A 13,619-nucleotide genomic window follows, 5' to 3' on the forward strand; every position below is an offset into this window, starting at 1 on the left:
AAAACAGAGAAGCAAAGAACCAGTGTGTGTAGTATGTGTGTCTCTCTCTCTATTTCTGTATTTTATAGGGGTTATGTACAGATGGATGCATTTGTGAAATTACACTTTTAAATCAGTATGGGCCAGGGCTAAGCAACTCCAGGCCTGGAGGGCCACAAATCAGCCTGGTTTTCAGGATCGCCACAATGAACACGTATGAGACAGATTTGCATACAATGGTGAAACTGGCACTTACTACATAATTTCCTTTCCTTTAGTCCTAGCAGACCCAGTCCTCACCTGCAGGATTCTCCTATGGATCAGTAGACAATGGCAGAGAACTTTTCCCAACTCATGTCACTTTGGCTATATATTATGGGATAGCTGGGCATTTTCTCAGAGTCTCTTGCCCTAGCTCTGTAGCTGAAGATGCCAACTTCTATTTCCTTCCCATCACACCCTTCCACCAATCCCTATCCATGTCCCCTTTTCTGCCCCCTTCATTTTTGGGGGGGGATGGGTGTGGCCTTGGTCTGCTAAGACAAAAGGAAATGATATGGTAAGAACAAATTTCACCTTCCTTTTTGGCCTGCAGACCAGTCCCCACCTGCAGGACATACCTGAGCAGTACCTAGATTGGGGTGGGCCGTGGCCCTTTCTCTTGCCCAACATTAATGTACTGAACTTTAACTCTTCGTCTAATTGCAGGTTTAGCCTGTAATGCTTTGTGAATGTGCTCCAGGAAGCCCAAGCCGCTGCCACACAAATATCCTGCGGCGTTGCTTGTTAAGTGTGCACACAGCAACCTCGGGGCCTGCTTACCTTGTGCAATGGCTGCTGCTACAATTGCTTTCTTGACCCAGCGAGCGAGATTGAGGCCCTTCCTTCCCATCTGTCTTTCTAAACCCACTGCTTTCCTTCAGGTAATGCAAGAGTACTTTCTGGGTATTCAGTGGATGGGGGGACTACTTCCTGGCCGGCCCCCCCTTTCCACTCTTGTCATTGCTGGTAAAACAAGCTCTTGGTTTGTGGGAAACTCCGGTACCAGCCGGATGGATATCCTGTCCCTATGCATTGCTAGGTAGGGCTTGAATTTCAGAACTCCTCCTGGCTGAGCAATACTGCTCCCAGGAAGGCCGCCTTCAGCGTCAAAGTCCTTCAAGAACTCCTAGGTGCTGTGGACAAAGCGCTCGGTGGCACATCCGGATCCCATATGGGGCATTACCTGCCGTTTTGGCAGCCGTACGTTATTTTACTGCTTAAAAAAAAAAAAAAAAAAGCATGCAATATCTGGGTACAAACCTAGCGAGCCCTCCTCTACCTGGTCCCTGGGCCATGACAAGGCAGCTGCCTGTACCATGAGGGAGTTCAAGGCTTAGTCCTTTTTCTGCAAAAACAAAGATCTTTCACCCAAGCTCTGTCTTGGGAGAATATTCCTCCTCCCACACCACCTCTCAAATAGCTTCCAGACTCTCCCATAAGTCCTGAGGGTAGAATGCTTCCTAACGTGGCTACTACTTCCTTTGAGTAACCCCTTTTGTTTAGCCTGTCCCTTTCAAGAGCCAGGCTGTTTAAGACGGTATTGACCTGGACACTCCATGGCCGCTGGGCCTTCTCTAGTTAAATTGCCTCTCTCTGCTTAGCCTCAACAGGTCCACACAGCAAGGCCTCCTGGGCCAGGCTGGTGCTATCAGAATGATCCCGCCCCCCTGATCTGCCACTCTCCGCAGTACTCCTACTTTCAGAGGCCACTGTGAGAAGATTTGTAACAAGTGATCTGCTGGCCACGTCTAGATCCTTTTTCTAGGTGTCTGCTGAAGAAACTTTTCACCTTGGTGTTCCATTGAGTTGCCACCAAGTCCCAACTGGGTCTCCCCACCTCTCTATTTTTGTGAATGCTTTGTCCGCTAGTTTCCATTCTCCCTGATCTAGTTTTTGCCTGAGGTAATCTGCTTGAGTGTTCTCCAAACCCACTATACGGTTGGCAAGTTTGCTTCTGCCCAAACCATTAGCCATTCTACCTCTTTGTCTAACTGCCAATTTTGTGTGCCCCCTGTCTGTTTATGTAGACTACTGCTGTGGTGCTGACAGAGAGCACCCTTACTGAGCTTGCTGTCACTGTGGGGCTTAGTACCCTGGGTGCTAGCCTTTTTTTAATTCAAAACTATACATGTTATTGTATTTGTTCAGTTACTATGTTTCATTGTAAAGCGCAATGCTGAATTATTGTTGAATGTAAACAGAGGTGATGTTACTTATGTACCCCGGTATATAAAAATCTATAAATAAATAAAATAAATAACAGGGTAAACTTCAGAAGGATTTACATGCTCAAAACTGGGTTTTACACTTTCCAGTGCGTAAATGGGCTTTTGAAAAATGCTGTGATCGTACGATGCATTTATACATGCAACACTTCTCTGAAAATTACCTCCAGTGTAAACCACAGCTTTCTCACAGGATATTTAAGTCATTTCTTCTCCTTGGGTCCACAAGATACTACAGTCCATAAAGATTAAGAGAGAAAACCAAACCTAACAATACACAACGAAAAACCTAAATAGTCTGCTAGACTTGATTTGAGATTAATGTTTTCTAACCTGCCCTCCCCCGTGTAATACACCTTCTCCTTCAGGTCACTCTGACCCAATGGGTTACAGGTGACGCGCTCAAGAGTCCGGTAAGGGAGGGAAGCTGGCGGCGACTACTACAAGTCAAAGATGGGAGCTGAGGGTTCGTCTCCAGGCAGACTTTGCACCAGGTCAGCAAGGACCGCCTGGCTCGAGGTAGGGAGAGATGAAAGAGAACTCCACCCCCTTTTCTAAGAAAAAAATTCTTTAGTTTAAAAAAAAAAAAAAAAAAAAAAGCAGTATCCCATTAGAGGCCCAGCATAAACTATCTCTCGAGACAGTTGCCAAACCACCAAGTCTGTCCTGGAATCTCCAAGAATTAGAAAGGTAAAAGCTTCCGGACTATTGCTGCAGGCAAATTCTAGAAAAATCTCAGGGACATCCACAAAATGGTGCCTCATTTATCCTGTCATCACTTTCATGCAGTGCAGGGGGATTATAGTCCAGGTTAAAAGGAAAGGGGAAAAATCCCAGCATTAATTAAAGTAACTCAGTTACAGAAGCCCGATCTTTGGCAACGTAAATAGAACGTGTACGTTTCTGTTTTGGATGTGTCATTTGCTGATGGCACTTTCATTTTCTTTCCAAGATCTGAAAGGAAAACACCACACACAGACACGCCATTAAGCACGGCCTCAAAAATAAAAATTCCACCCTTTTAAAAATAAACCCTCAGTGGTACCAGCGATTTTTCATCATCGCCGTGTTTATGTAATGGGCTTGAGCTTTGCGGGCATTTGGAAAAAAAAACTCCAACACGTGGGGCACACATAGGTGCTTGTTTTCCACTGGGGCAGACAGAGCCAGCTGCTCTCTAAAATAAACAAGCTGCAATAGACCCGTGCCTTAAAGCCCTCCTGTAACGGATCAAACCTCCAGGACGGTCTCCAAGTCAAGCTGGCACCCGTTCCATGCAGGGTAACTGCCATTTGTAAGAAGTGAAGTGCACGCTCAGAGCCGCTCAGTTTCCTGAGCCGGGATCACAGGACTGCACAGGGTCCTCTCACATGCAAGTTTCTGCCGTCGCTTATGGAGAAGGAGGAGAGCTGCACCCGCCAGGATTCCCATGGCCATAATGCTAGAAACCTAAGTCGGGGCTTTAATAGTGACACAGTTCTATCAGGGCGCGCAGGCCGCAAGAGGACGTTCCCCTGGGAAAAAAGGGTCAGGAACGACGCGTACTCCCCCCTAAGGGGTAGGTAGGCTGCTCAGCGGGCACACTTTTAGCCACAGGGAAAAAAAAAAAAAAAAAAAGGGCAGTCCTGCGAGCGGGAGAGGTACATTCGATTTCCAGATGTGCACGCTCTATTCTGCGCCCCCCCTCCCCCGGCGCAAACAGGTGCAGATCGCACCGATCACGCAGCGGCTTACTTTGATCATTTTCAGACGAACAAGATGGATAGCTTCTCTGAAAATCTACATAAAACGCACATGTTAAAAACGCCCACAGTTTAGCAAGTACATGGGGCTATTTTAAAATTTCTTTCCCCCCTCCCCCCCAAAAAAAGAGCTTGCAATCATATGTGGACAGAGAGAAGAAAAAAAAAATCGCTAATGAACTGGGATCCACGTCTCCATGCGACAGACACAAAAGGGCCCCTCAGTAGCTTGAGGCAGGTGCACCACAGATCGCCTAAGACCCATGACAGCACAGCACAGAGATATAAACGGGGAGGACCAGGCGGCTCTAAGCTTCCAACATTGGCCACGTTCTCATGGGTGAAAAGTGACCCAGGAATAAGGAACCATTCAAGAAAGGATCCCACACGGCTACACCTCAGGAGCTTTTCAAGAGCGATGGGGTAAGAGTCTTCCAAAATGCATCCGCTGGTAACCTTGCAAGCTAACGCGACTGCTCGAACACAGTCCCAAACCCAAAACCCACTAAAGCCACAGGACAACAGCCAATGCTCAGCATGAGCCCACAGGCTGTGAAAAATAATATTAATAAAAACCCCTAAGACACACACACAGGCTCATGCTGGGGATGCTAACTTTAAAGGAACATTCCAGCTAGCCGGAGTTCTTCCTGCAGTTTTACTACCCGTGCCTCCTTTATCTAAGACTTCCCAGTCGCGTGCTCTCCGTAATCAAGGCTCATACAGGGGCGAGTGACCCTAGATGAACGCCTGCTAGAGCTGATTGCTTTTGAACTTTTTCACACTGGGATCATTCCTGAAATGAGACCCCTGGGGAGGAGGGGGACGTGTTTGCTCTCTGCACTAACTCATTAGGAGGGGGAATCCAGCATGCGGGCAACCGGCACGAAGACCTTCACCTTCAAGGTCCGTCTTTACGCCCAGGCCCGTGTTAGGGTAAAGCGTAGGTTTGCTTAAAGAACTTCAGATCCTGGGGTCCCATGTGCGAGCTACACCTTCATCCCCGAAAAGGAACAAAGCAAGCAAGCGATGTTTCTAACATGAAGATGTTCTGGGAATAAATAAGGAGGTAGGACTCCCATGAGGGCAATGGCCTTTACTGAAACGCACGGCGTCAGGAGCTCCACTCTAGCAAAGCGGAGAGCGACGATGCTGGGCTGGCTGGGGCACTATCCTCTTCACACCACCGCATCTCTCAGCAGACGTCCGACACCTGACACCGGGGCCCTCTCATTACATTTCCATCTGATTTCCTCCCGACTAGATCTGCCTCTGTGGCGCATTTATCTTGGCTGGAGTAATGCGCCGAGAACTGCCCGTAGCACGGAACAAGTTGGTACTAAAGATGGAAAAAAAAAAGGGAGCCTGTAATGGAAAAAATGAGCGAGCAAAAACGCTGCGTGCAGCTCCCTCCCCGTCTGCAGAGTGGGATCTTTAAAAGACCAGGCTTTCCACCAGCCAGCAGTCTGCGCGATGCATCCATCACGAACGTCGTCGCATCAACACTTCTGAAGATCTAGACCTTCTCCTCCCCCCCGCCCCTGTGAACAGGCAGGAAGAGGTGGGAGAATACAGAGTCCCCCCTCTAGCTGCAGAGCTGCAGCTCACCCTCCCTGTAGCTCGCTCCCTCGCGTCTCGTTCCACTTGTCGCTAATTGCAGCCAGCAGCAGAGCCGGCGAAAGGTCAGCTGTTTTCTGCCCCCGCCCCCCTTCACGCTGTCAGCGGCATTCAACCCTCCAGAGTTAGAATCCTCCCTTCTCTCCCAGGATCCGCAAAAGGAGGAAAAAAAAATTGTATATCACCGTCTACTTGACACCGGCAATAGAAAGGATGCAACCTAGAAGCGAGACAGGGGACGTTCGTGCAAGATCACAGCGATGCATCCCATCTACCACAAAATCCGTGGCAGGTAAACAGCCAGGCACGGTGCAGTACTGTGGCCTTGGTTTGGGAACAGTTTTCATTTAATTTGGAAGAGAAAGAGAGAGAGAACCCGGCCCCTAGCCAACCGACAGTCAGGGTCACGACGAGAGCGACAGGGAGGAAGAGGCCGCTGGCCGCGTTCTTGCACCTGCCAATTAGAAAATCGATTTTCATTTTATTTTACACACTAAAGCAGACGCACTGTTTCTAAAGTGTTCTCAGCAGGTTTCCTTCCTGGCTTTATTTACACTTCTACAGCAGATCATAATTTTGACACAAATATCGGAATAAGTGGAATGACTTTTACACGCCACGTGGTGCACACAGTGTCACTAGCCTGAGTAGGCCCCCCCCCAGACATGGCTCTCCCCATCCCATAAAAGGAACTCCAATTAACTAAAGCAGGCTCGGCAGCCTGCTCAGGGCAGTTCAATTTTTTTGTTACACCGCCGTCCTCCCAAAGAGGAGGAAAGGCGAGGGACTCGCTGGGCTAACGCTAGCCTCGCGAGGCCGTTCATCGCGGTGGACGTGAAAAAACCGGAGGCGGGGACGCCGAGCGTTTACCTTGCTTGTTGCGGTTGCCGTCGAGCCAGGCCAGGCAGGGGTGTTGGTGACTTGCACGTTCAGGTAGTTATTGTCTATCAGAGGCCACGCCCCTTGCACTCTGCAGGTCTGAAAGCTGTCGGTGAAAGTCCTGAGGTGAGGATCCCCGAAGAGGCCACAGTGGGTGTAGTTGGGAGGGGCGGAGTGCTTGTGAAAGCTCTTCTCATAGTTGCAGTTCTCCGGGCTATCTGATCTCTCCTGGCTGTCCCCCGCCGGCAGCGTTCGCAGGTGAGGCTGCGACGTGGGCCCCTCCCTGGAGCAGTTGTGCTGGCTCATGAGGTCCTCTATGCCATGGACGGCCGAGTGGTACGCCAAGTCGCCTCGGCAGATGCGGGCCGTGCGCCGGGTGCAGTAGGCATACGCGCGGAGGGCTGTGCAGAACTCGGGTGCGTCCTCCGTGCCCAGGTGGTGGGAGCCCGATGTCGCTCTCAGGAATTCAGAGTTGCACTTTAAGATCCTGCACTGGAAGCTTACTGTAAGAGAGAGAGAGAGAGACACACACAAACGGAGACTGGTTATAGAAGGGAAGAGCCCACCATCCAGACAACCACCACCTCACTGACACACAGCAGTGGCTATTTTGTATCCGGCGTGACGAAGAGGCTCTCTCAGGTTCGTGATTTTGGATGAGAGACAACATCTATCACACTGCTTTTCTCATGCAATTGGCACATTGAGTTCATGGAAATAGGTAGCTGCAGGAGCTCCAACCTCTTTTATAAGACTTTGGGGAAGTCGCCGAGCAAAGTTTACCTAACCATGGGGCCAGTATACTCAAGTGCTTAACACAAACCCAACTACATCCCTTCAAGGTACAGGTTAGTCTCTCAACTTCTGGAGGATAATGCAAGGCCTGAGGGAGGGCTAGGTCATCCCCAACGCACTTTAGTGGAGGCCCCCCTGCCCAGCACCTCACCCTGTCAATTCCTCCCCGTATGAGGTCCAGCCACCCTCTTCCCCACTGGCACCCAACATCCAAAATAGTACTGGCTGATCTCGCACGTTCTTTTGCCACTGCAAAGTCAGTCGGTGGCATTTTGAATCGGATTCCCCCCCCCCCCCCCCCCCCCGAACATCCCCATTGTGCAGGGGTCACCCGTCACCAAACCCCGAGTTTAAACAGCATTTAGTACATTGGGTGTTTAACACGGGATTTTGTGGGAGACGCCACTCTTTGTTAAAAAACTGTAATATGCATTAACTCAGTTTAATGCATTGGCCCCTATGTTTGGCTTTCATGCAGTCTGGACCCCCAGGGCGCACTGCCTTGGCCATCACTTCAGAACGGGCCACTGGCGTGCTGCGGAAGACGTATTGAGCGGCAGAGCCTACTGGGACCCCGACTGGATGAAAGATGCCCCTCGTAATCATCCCTAGCAGCGGATGAACCAGACACTGCTATTAACACAAACCAGCTCGCAGGCACATTATCGGCACATGTGCTTCGGCCCACGCCCAGGGATGCAGCCACGCGTTTGTGCGCGCATTCTAGAACAGCCTGGCTGCGCGCACAGGTGCCCCTAAATGCTGCTTCTACCGTCCAAGTCATTAGCAGTTTGTCCACCAGTTCGCCCAGTTAACAGCTACGCCCTCCAGACCCCCCCCCCCCCAGTTTGAAAGCCTGTACTTCCCCCCAGACCTTCTAAACCCCTCTGAAATGGCTCAGTCGTCTTCTTTTATAACTTACATGCTATCCATAGTGGAAGCAAAGTTATACAGCAGGGAACACGTTAAATATTTAACCCGCGCATCACCCGTGCTCCACCCACACCTTTTTTTGGAAATGTATTTTTAGATGTACACACCGTGGCATTTACGTGCTTATCTGGGTGCTTTTTAAAACATGGTCAGCGCGATCGCAAGCCCAACTTATTTGCAAATCCCCCAACTTGTGTGCACGCTAGGCTTTTAAAATTCACCTTTTAGATTGCAAGCACTCTGGAAAAACAGAGAAATACCTACAGTTCCTGAAGGTGCCTGAAAAGTGAAATATAAATCAAGTTCTTAATCAGGCCATTGGCACGTATCTTTCTGCTACATTTTCTTCTGATTGCAGCTCTGGGTATTTAAGTTGTCATCTTCTCTCTTTTCATACAATCCACTGATTAGTTGCTGGGTTCTGACACCTCTTATCATCAGTGCCATTCTTGTGTTTTTCTGCATCATAAAGTGTCCCGTTTTGTAGACTCAAACCTCTTATGGGTTACAACAGGAACGTGCCCAGGCCAAAATTTTGCCAAGTACCAATCCAGCACCTGTGTCAGAGGTTTCCGACCACATCCACAGCCAGGACAGGGCCTCTGCGCCATTACTGCTGTAGGCACAGGAAGAGTGAGCCTGGACACCAGTCCCGGGCTCTGGGACTCTCGACTCTAGCATTAAACGCTACAGCTTAGGGGGTTCCACCAGGCCAGCGTGAGCCGGCTCTGCCTGGACTCACCTTGGTTCACATTATTAAACCAGACGGCTAAGGAAGGTTTGTCAGGACAGACGTTGAAAGCAGTTCTCTCACTAAGGACATTTATACTCCAGATATCAATCCTACAGTAGACGGGGACGTCAAGTAAATATTCAAAATCAAAAGGCATGCAAGCCATGGCTCAATGAATCGGGTCCAAATGTACATCTGAGCTGAGCTGGGAAATTGACTCAGTTTGGTAAATTAGGTTCACAATGGGTCAGAATCGAGTCAGATGAGGTGGGTGACTTCAATAGTGCAAACTGAATCCTCTCTGGTTATGGGACTTCAAATGTGATCTGAAATAGCTTATATCAACGTCATGCGCTCCAACTGCTTTAAAGGAATGGATAGAAGATTTGGCAGGAAAAAAAGCGTCACAGCCGGGTCTAGAAATGATCTCCAAGCACGTCATAAAAAGTAGACTGGTTGCCGTCAGTCCATTTAGATACGTCGAAATGGAACAGATCAGCAAACAAGTTGTAGGTGAGACTGTTTTTCATGGGACTAACAATTACTTAGGCCAACAAAAAAAAAAGTTATCAGCTACAACATTTGAGCAAGTTTCAACAAGCACCCTTTCCCTGCCATACTGCTACCAGAGCTTTTATGTTCTGTTCAAAGGAGTTTAAGAGCTCATCTACAGTCAAACAACGCTGTAAAATACGTAGCGGCATCTCTTATCCTCAAGGCCAAGGAAAGCACAGACTTGGAAGGTGAATCACATGGCACACAGGGATATATTCCCACTCAGTACTGCTCATCCTGCCACTGCTGCAGGCAACAGTGTTAGTCATCCACATGGAAGGAAGGAAGTCAATCTTACAATCGGGAGAGAAAACACAAAAAAACATTGATACAACCTATAATCAACTGACAAATAGAGGATTCTTTTGACTCTAGCCCTCTCCAAATCTGCAATGCAGAATCCTGGCAACTATGGGGCTTGCGCCGCACCCTATGAGTGACAAAGCAGAGTCCGAAGGACCTGCCAAAGAAGATCCGAATTATCCACACCACCAAGTCAATACCGGTCCCCAAGAATCTACTGCCGACTATCCAGACCTGCTGGCAGCTCTCCACCTTCAAGCCCAGCCAGTAGACTGAAGCCCAGGTGGGGCAACGTTTACCTGACCAGCAGCATAAGCAGAGGGAGACCGGCATTTGACGGACGGCACAGAGTTGAAGTTCGGACTTACTCAACCTAACCGGTGGTGCCCCCTCAGCGAAGGCATGAGCAGGATTTGCCTCCTGCTCGCCAAAACACTTTCTGCTCCGGGGAGGAGCCTGGTGATGGTGGCAGCCAGCTGCGGCACTTAAGAACTAGATCCAGGACTCATCTCTGCCACTTTCTTCACATCCCTGGCAAAGGATGAGCCAAAAAAGCTGATTTACGTTGCAATCAAGTAGAAGCAAACCTAGACTAAATGCTCCAATTAGTCGTCTATCAGATAAAAGGTGTTAAAGATCCCAGTTCAGCGTCCTTGTAGGTCCCGGTTTTCTTTTTTGTGTTTGTTTGATTTTTCTGTATCTATGGCCCTTGGCACAGACACCTTGGCAAAAATCATGACCGTGTTGCGTTGCCTCTGAAGAGTTCAATACTGTAATTGTTAAAGACTTGGACCCCACACATACACACCTGGATGTGAGTCACCACTGGCAGTACACGCTGGTGCTGTTGGCACCCTGAACACCAAGACTTTATTTTATCATTTTAAGAAGCAGGAACACTGAAAACAAAAATATTGCCCACACTCCACTGCTGGCCATTTTCTGCCCACAGTACTGGCAGAGAGAGAGAGAGAGACGCTCATGGGGCAAAAACCACGCTGATCTGAACAAAGATCAAGGAATCCAATTTCTCCCTCTGGCACGGACTTCAGCTCCACCACATCTGCACACAATGGAGGGGTTTGTAAACCGAGAACGTGTGAAGCGTACGGACCGTTTGCATGGTGATGCAGCAGGCTGGCCTCCTTCGCTTTGAAGACGACAGCGCAACGCAAGTAAATCCAAAACCACATAAAACAGGAAGATGGCAGAGACACCCCCCCAGTTCCCAAGCTGCTGCCGAGGGAACCGACCGCGGGCACGCGGGACGGGCGCAGCTTCGGAACCGTGGCCCCCGAAATCCCCGAAGAGCCAGGCCACCGAGGGGATTTCGCACACCGACTTGGGCTTGATTAGCAGTTCAAAGGGGGTTTCTGCAGAAGAATCTCGTGCGGCAATGCCAGGCAAGCACTCTTCACACCGACTTGCTCAGCCCCCCTTCCCCCTCTCTCGGCGCTCATTGTGCGGGGCCCGCACAATGAGCGCCGAGTCCGCTCATTGTGCGGGCCCCGCCTGTGCAGCGAGCGGAAGGCCCCTGTGGTTTCCAAAAAAAATAGTGCAAAAACGATATCCTGCCCTGTCTTCCCTTTTATCTCCTAAATTCTTTTAGCGCCAAATAAAAAAAAAAAAAATTGTACTCCAAAAGATTCGCTTTATATGAAAGGGCGCCAGCTTCGCCTGCGTAAATTGGGCTTGGTAAGTAAAAGGGGGAACTGCGGAGCAGGACACCGCAGCGCTGGCCTCTCTCGATGACAAATCCCTTCCCGCAGGCCGCAGGGGGGGGGGGCTGGCGGCTCTCGTGGGGTCACACAGCCCCTGGGCCCAATCCTGGTAAACAAGAAACTGCACCCGTGATGGATTGACTTTACCCCATGAATGGAGAGAGGGGGAAGGGGGGCTGAGCAAGTCGGTGTGAAGAGTGCTTGCCCGGCATTGCCGCACGAGATTCTTCTGCAGAAACCCCCTTTGAACTGCTAATCAAGCACAATCCTGCAGAAGAATAGAGCAATTATTGCAGACTTGTTTGCATAACAAAAGCATCCAATAAAACTTTTTTTTTTTAAAGCATGCACAGAGGGGGGTGAGAAAAAAAAAATCAGGGCCTGAGAACAGAGCCCGAGGAACAAAAGCACACGCTGCTCCCAAAATAAAAGGCAAAAAATGCAATTTGCTATCAAGAAAAGCCCAATAGAGCAATAAATTACCCGTGTGCAAAGGGATTAGATCAGGTTTCAGCTGTGCTGGAGAGGGGGGGGGGGGGGAATTCGTTTAAAGAGACCGCGTTCCTTTTCACGTATGTCTAAATAAGGTGGATCTGCAGGACAAAAAGGGAAGTCCTAGCGTATCCTCCTGGAAGGATTAATACAAGGGGGGAAAAAAAAGGGAGCAGGGGCTGTTAGGCTAAGCTTGATGCTAAGAGGCTGCAGGAGGTGCATCCATCTCGCGCGTAACGGGGGAGGAGTCTGAGGCAGCAGCTTCCCCCGAGGAGCCGACGTCACGGTTCCTCTTCCAGATGTTCCCCCTAAACCATGCGCGCGCTCTCAGGGGAACAGGAGCAGAGAACGGGGCGCCCAGATGTGTGCACTCGGGAGGCTCCCGGTACCTAAAGAACAGGATTTATCAGAAGAGAACATTTTGCCAAGCAAAGGGTCCAGCCAGGAAGATGCTTACACCGAGCTGCAGCTGCCCCCCCCCCCCCCGTGAACGAAAAAAGCTCCACGGGCATCCAATCCGTGAATACAAAAAGGCAATCCATGCCATGTTTTAAAAAAAAAACCATTTGCACTGGGAAAACCAGCTTAAGGCAAAATACTTTGCTTCTAACCGATTCACAGGGGCAATGAAGGACCAGTTCAAGGCAGAAGAGACCCCCGTGACCTCCCTTCCCTTTGCTTAAACCTGCACTGGGCTCAGACAAACTAGAAATCAGGAAAAAAAAAAAAAAAAAGAAGGGTTAGGCACACTCTCCAGCCATCTCCGGAAAGCTCTGCTCTTCTGATGTAATTTTATCCCAACCCAACCCTGCCATTGCTGCAGCCCTCACTGATTGAACGTTGACCTCCCATGCCCCCTGAATCCTGGTGAAATGGATCCAGACCAGGTGCAGGGCCTGCGCAGTCCCTGCCCTGGGATGTCACAGATGCAGCTGTCGGGGGGGGGGGGGGGGGGCTGTGTGCGGGGAGAGGCTATCGATTGCGCTGCCACCGAGTCAGCTTGTGTGTCTGGCGCATCACTTTACCCGGGGTCTGCTCCTGCCCCCCAGAAGGCCTTGCAGCATTCCCTGGGCTCAACTTCTCTCCTTAGCCGCTTGCCTAGAACATATTTGGAGCTGGTCAGCTTCAACTTGCTTGCTCGTTTTTCCCCTGCCAGGAATAACACACCAAATCCACACCGTTACACTGAACGCCGGTAGAGATTCCTCAGCCGATCCCCTACGGGCACACTCTCCTAACCCTTCAGCAAGAGAGGAAAAAAAAAAAAAAAAGTCACAGCATGGTGACCTGCCAGCAGGTCAATTCCCCGGGATATGGGCAAGTTTGAGAAGTGACACCCATCTTAACGTGAACAAAATGCACTATCAAAGGGTGTGCAAGAACCCATCGATCCAACAGCGTGGCACCTCTCCACTCCTACAGCGACTCAGCCCTCTAGGAAGGAGGCCTCGCAGGTTATGCTTTAATCATGTGCCAGACTCTGAACTGCACGAGAATATCGAGAGAGGGAGAAGCCTGGCTCCGCGTGCCCGAATGCCACCAACTGGTCTGCTTTTCAAGTTACTTACAGTGGCTGTGCAGGATGGGTTCTCTTCGCACGCAG

The 13,619-nt window shown here is 49.9% G+C and overlaps 1 protein-coding gene across 2 annotated transcripts in view; it reads right to left on the minus strand.

Annotated features, from left to right (window-relative positions):
* Window positions 1-13,619, minus strand: part of RGMA (repulsive guidance molecule BMP co-receptor a) — a 35,111-nt gene that overhangs the window by 4,793 nt on the left and 16,699 nt on the right. For both annotated transcript variants that reach the window (XM_029574979.1, XM_029574980.1), the window contains one exon: window positions 6,476-6,987. In XM_029574979.1, the coding sequence (XP_029430839.1) occupies window positions 6,476-6,987 (512 nt within the window). The remainder of the gene's footprint in view (window positions 1-6,475; window positions 6,988-13,619) is intronic.

This window comes from Rhinatrema bivittatum, chromosome 13 (genome assembly GCF_901001135.1).
Source record: "Rhinatrema bivittatum chromosome 13, aRhiBiv1.1, whole genome shotgun sequence".
Classification (NCBI taxonomy): Eukaryota; Metazoa; Chordata; class Amphibia; order Gymnophiona; family Rhinatrematidae; genus Rhinatrema; species Rhinatrema bivittatum.